At 45.3% G+C, this 4,097-nt stretch overlaps 2 protein-coding genes across 2 annotated transcripts in view; one reads left to right on the plus strand and one right to left on the minus strand.

The window, feature by feature from the left end:
• Positions 1-4,097, plus strand: part of LOC308105979 (H-2 class II histocompatibility antigen, E-S beta chain-like) — a 487,891-nt gene that overhangs the window by 54,574 nt on the left and 429,220 nt on the right. The gene's annotated exons all lie outside the window — the stretch shown is intronic.
• LOC308106218 (uncharacterized protein) overlaps positions 1,887-4,097 on the minus strand; it is a gene marked incomplete at its 3' end in the record, with an annotated part of 25,059 nt that continues 22,848 nt past the window's right edge. Inside the window, exon 6 of the mRNA XM_080457274.1 lies at positions 1,887-2,008. Within this exon, the coding sequence (XP_080313400.1) occupies positions 1,887-2,008 (122 nt within the window). The remainder of the gene's footprint in view (positions 2,009-4,097) is intronic.

The raw sequence follows: 4,097 nt of genomic DNA on the forward strand, positions 1-4,097 counted from the left end.
TAATATGTTGCATGATTTATTTATTTCATTGTAATTGGATATTTGCATAAACCGACTGTAATGGAAAGCACCTTCACTGCATCCTCATTTTTGTTGGATTAGCTCAGCAGTTAGGGGCCAGATGTAATTTTTAAAAGGTGGTTACTTCCTTGTTATCTGTGCCGAAACCAAAGTACCTACTCCAAAACACACATCTCCTTTGGGCCAATGAGGAAGGCCGTGTGTGTGTGTGTGTGTGTGTGTGTGTGTGTGTGTGTGTGTGTGTGTGTGTGTGTGTGTGTGTGTGTGTGTGTGTGTGTGTGTGTGTGTGTGTGTGTGTGTGTGTGTGTGTGTGTGTGTGTGTGTGTGTGTGTGTGTGTGTGTGTGTGTGTGTGTGTGTGTGTGTGTGTGTGTGTGTGTGTGTGTGTGTGTGCGTGCGTGCGTGCGTGCGTGCGTGCGTGCGTGCGTGCGTGCGTGCGTGCGTGCGTGCGTGCGTGCGTGCGTGCGTGCGTGCGTGCGTGCGTGCGTGCGTGCGTGCGTGCGTGCGTGCGTGCGTGCGTGAGCGTTCGTGCGTGCGTGCGTGTGTGTGTGCATGAGTGCGTGCATGCATGTGTGTGTGTGTGTGTGTGTGTGTGTGTGTGTGTGTACTTACAGTATTGCAACGTAACAGTGAGGAATGTGATTGTTCTGCATATGGCTACACCCATGCCCAGGCCTGGTAAGCTTCCTGTTTGCCAAATTATCATGCATGTACATGCAGTTTACCCTGCCAGTCAGTATCAGTTGTGGCCCACTGGTGGACCTCAGTGCACCTCCCACTGGGCTGCGGACCAAAGGGTTTTATAAATCAAAATATTACCATCATATCTTAATAAAATCGTGCTTATATGTGGCTCACAACAGCGATTTGCAGGCCTGTTACACCGATTTCTGCAGGGCTCGTCAGATACAGAGCAATATACATACCTTTTGAAATAGTAAATGAATTGATTAAATGCATGTCAACACCTGTAATACCGACAACACAGCACATTGTGTATGCGCATAGCCAACTTTAATGATGTATTTTTGTACTGGGGTTGAGTACTGTGTCCACAACGCACACCCCCACCCCCCCACCCCCCCCCATGGCCTACAAGCGTGATTTATGGTTCTCCGACATGTTGTGAGATTGTATATCTGCTATTTCTGGTGCACAACACTGTCGTATGACGGCGCATAAATTGTCATAACTCTGTCATGCTGAATTCCCTCTACTTTTGCACAATTTAATTTCAGAACTTTTTTAATCCAAATTATTGTCTTCCGAAAACGCCTTGTGGGAATTAAAACTGAATTTTATGCTTCACCCCTGGGCACGCAGGGGTGGGGAGGCCTTTTCCCTCACTTTCAACAATATCAAACTTAGGAAAGACCTCGATTGACTTCACTATCAAGATTAAAAACAAATGTTCGGTAGGGAATGCAGCAGTTTTTTCTTTCGCTCGTTCTCTTTCTTTCTTTCTTGTCTATTCTTTTAAAAGCAGCATTAGGCAGGGAGCGGTGCTGCTGCGTATAGCTCCCTGCAGTGCAATAACATGAACACGAGTCCCCAACTCATTCGCTCTCTGTCACACTCTCTGCCCATGACACTGAACTGTAATATACTCTCCCCCCACTCGCCAGGCTCTGTGATGAATTCCCGAGGATTGCTGAGAAGGCACCGCCGACCAATAACACACAGAAGCCGATGGAGCTCAAGGTATATAACTTAACTCCCTGCCTCCGTCACGCCGGGCCGGCCCAGCGCGACGTGGCGTGTATGACTAATTGTCCCCCCAGTACCTCTGACTACTTAGTGACAAAAGCACTACTGTTGCTGTTTTACGAGTCCCGTCGGACTTGGGATTAGATGAGCTGGAGGGCCATTATGACTTTGTGCTGACGCCGTTCGCTGCTTGGTGAGATCCCTCTTCTGTCTGAGAAGTCAGGTTGGCCTTGGCGAAGGAGTCTATTCTGCATCGAGCCCCATCTGCGACCTTCCCCTTCGCTGCAGTAAAGACACAACTGAGGCGGTGACCATGCCTCCTTAAAATGCGCATTCACGTTCCTGATCGGCAACGTGCCTCCATCTTAGATTCGGCGCAGACATAAACCCCCGTTTTAAAAAGTCGTTTCAACCCTTCCATTCATTTTACCAGAGTGTCGGAACTACAGACATACCTTTACATTTTTTTGATAGGCTACAATGTTCAGAAATATGTAAGAATTTCACCGTTTCGCCAGTCACCTGCCTTTATGTAACCGAGTCCCAGAGCTACATTGGAGGATGAGGTCACAGATGGGGCTAATCTCCACCCTGGGGGAGCTTTATTTCACTGTCCGCTATACTTTTCTAATTGGGTCCAGTGCTGTAATAGTAGCCTACCCTCACCTGATAGCAGTAATTGTTTATCTACTTTGTCAACCGGGCGGTTGGACATTACTCGCATTATTCAACATTATAATTGCCATGTCACGTACAACTGCTGCAACTGCTACCGTATACTGTTCCCATTGATCCCACAGGGGCCATAATCAAGTTATTGGTTAAATTAGGCTATTAGCTGTTATTAGCAGTGCATTTCGATTAGCATAATGTTCGGTTTCACATTCGCATACCTTCCATCAGAGGTGGTGGTGTTGAGAAAATGTAGAATAGTACAATATAGTTAATTTTTTTTACATAAAATCAGAATCATTAAAATATACTAAAAAAGGAATAATACACAGACATTGGGTTCATAGGAATAATACAGAGGTCACAGACCTCGTAGAGGTAGATGGAAAATACCAAGGACACCCTGTAATGATAGGAGTGGTCAGATCTGATGAAACAGGATACGAAAAGGTAAACATAACTAGGAAAGAGAACAAAGTGCCTACAGTTGATACCGAGACGTACGCTTTGTGTGCCCCAGCACTTGACAGTATGAAGTGATATTGCGTACCTACAGTGGGTGTTTGAACAGAGATTTGTGAAAACCCCTATGATTACACAAGAGCATCGTACCATGACCTAAAAATAATCTCATATAATGAATAACAAATAACAGGCAGGATATAGCACTTCTGCGAATCCTGTACATTGCGAAATAGCTTAATAAAAATATTTTCTTTGGTGTAGAGGCACAGGAAAACCCTAACAGTGGTGACCTTGTTATGGTTGTGTGGCCAGTAAAATCCTCAGTGTTATTTCAACTCTGACACCGTACAAATGTGACCAAATGGACTTATAGATATTAGATTCAGCCACAATATGTCACACCTCTGTTGCATACGTTTTGTTATTTCATGTCTGTAGGGCAGCAATCACGTAGTTTGCAACATTGTAAGGGCGTTTTGAATCTCGATAGCCAGTTGTCCAGAACCACCGATATGACCGATACGCCCATCATATATAGGCATATATGGAGATCCGGTTATCCAGATACTCCAATCCGACCACTATGACCATATATGGGCGTATACTGATGACATCAGGGATCTCCATATATGGGCATTAAAGGAACACAAGGCAGACAAACAGACAGTGGCAGAGATCTCCATATACTGTATGGGCATAAAAGGGACACAGACAGACAACGGGTACAACGGGTATAATAAAACCAGATGGGGCATGCATTCACAACTCTTCCTGAGTAGGCTGGTGCCAGGTCTAGTAGTGTAAATAGCCGATGTACAAGCTCAAAACGTGTCACACTGTAAGCACTGTCATGACATATAAAATAGGGCATTAATCAATGAAAATATAAAAAAAGTTGAAGATACAAGGTTTCTGTATCTAAATGTGGAATTTTTGGAAGACAAGACAATTCCATACCATTGTACAGTACATACTGCAATTGTGAATAAGGATTTATTAGTGCGTGCGTGCGTGCGTGCGTGCGATTGGAGGGTTTCCATCCAATCACACCAGCCCAAAGCAGAGAGGGAGCAGGGGAGCCTGTGTGTGCATATGCACACACGACTGTTTGCTTGTTGAAGGTGAGCGTGTGTGTGTGTGTGTGTGTACGTGTGTACGTGCGTGTGCGTGTGAGTGTGAGTGTGAGTGTGTACGTGAGTGTGTGTGTGTGTGTGTGTGTGTGTGTGTGTGTGTG

This window comes from Gymnoscopelus braueri (genome assembly GCF_963280865.1).
Source record: "Gymnoscopelus braueri genome assembly, chromosome: 18".
In the NCBI taxonomy this organism is placed as follows: Eukaryota; Metazoa; Chordata; class Actinopteri; order Myctophiformes; family Myctophidae; genus Gymnoscopelus; species Gymnoscopelus braueri.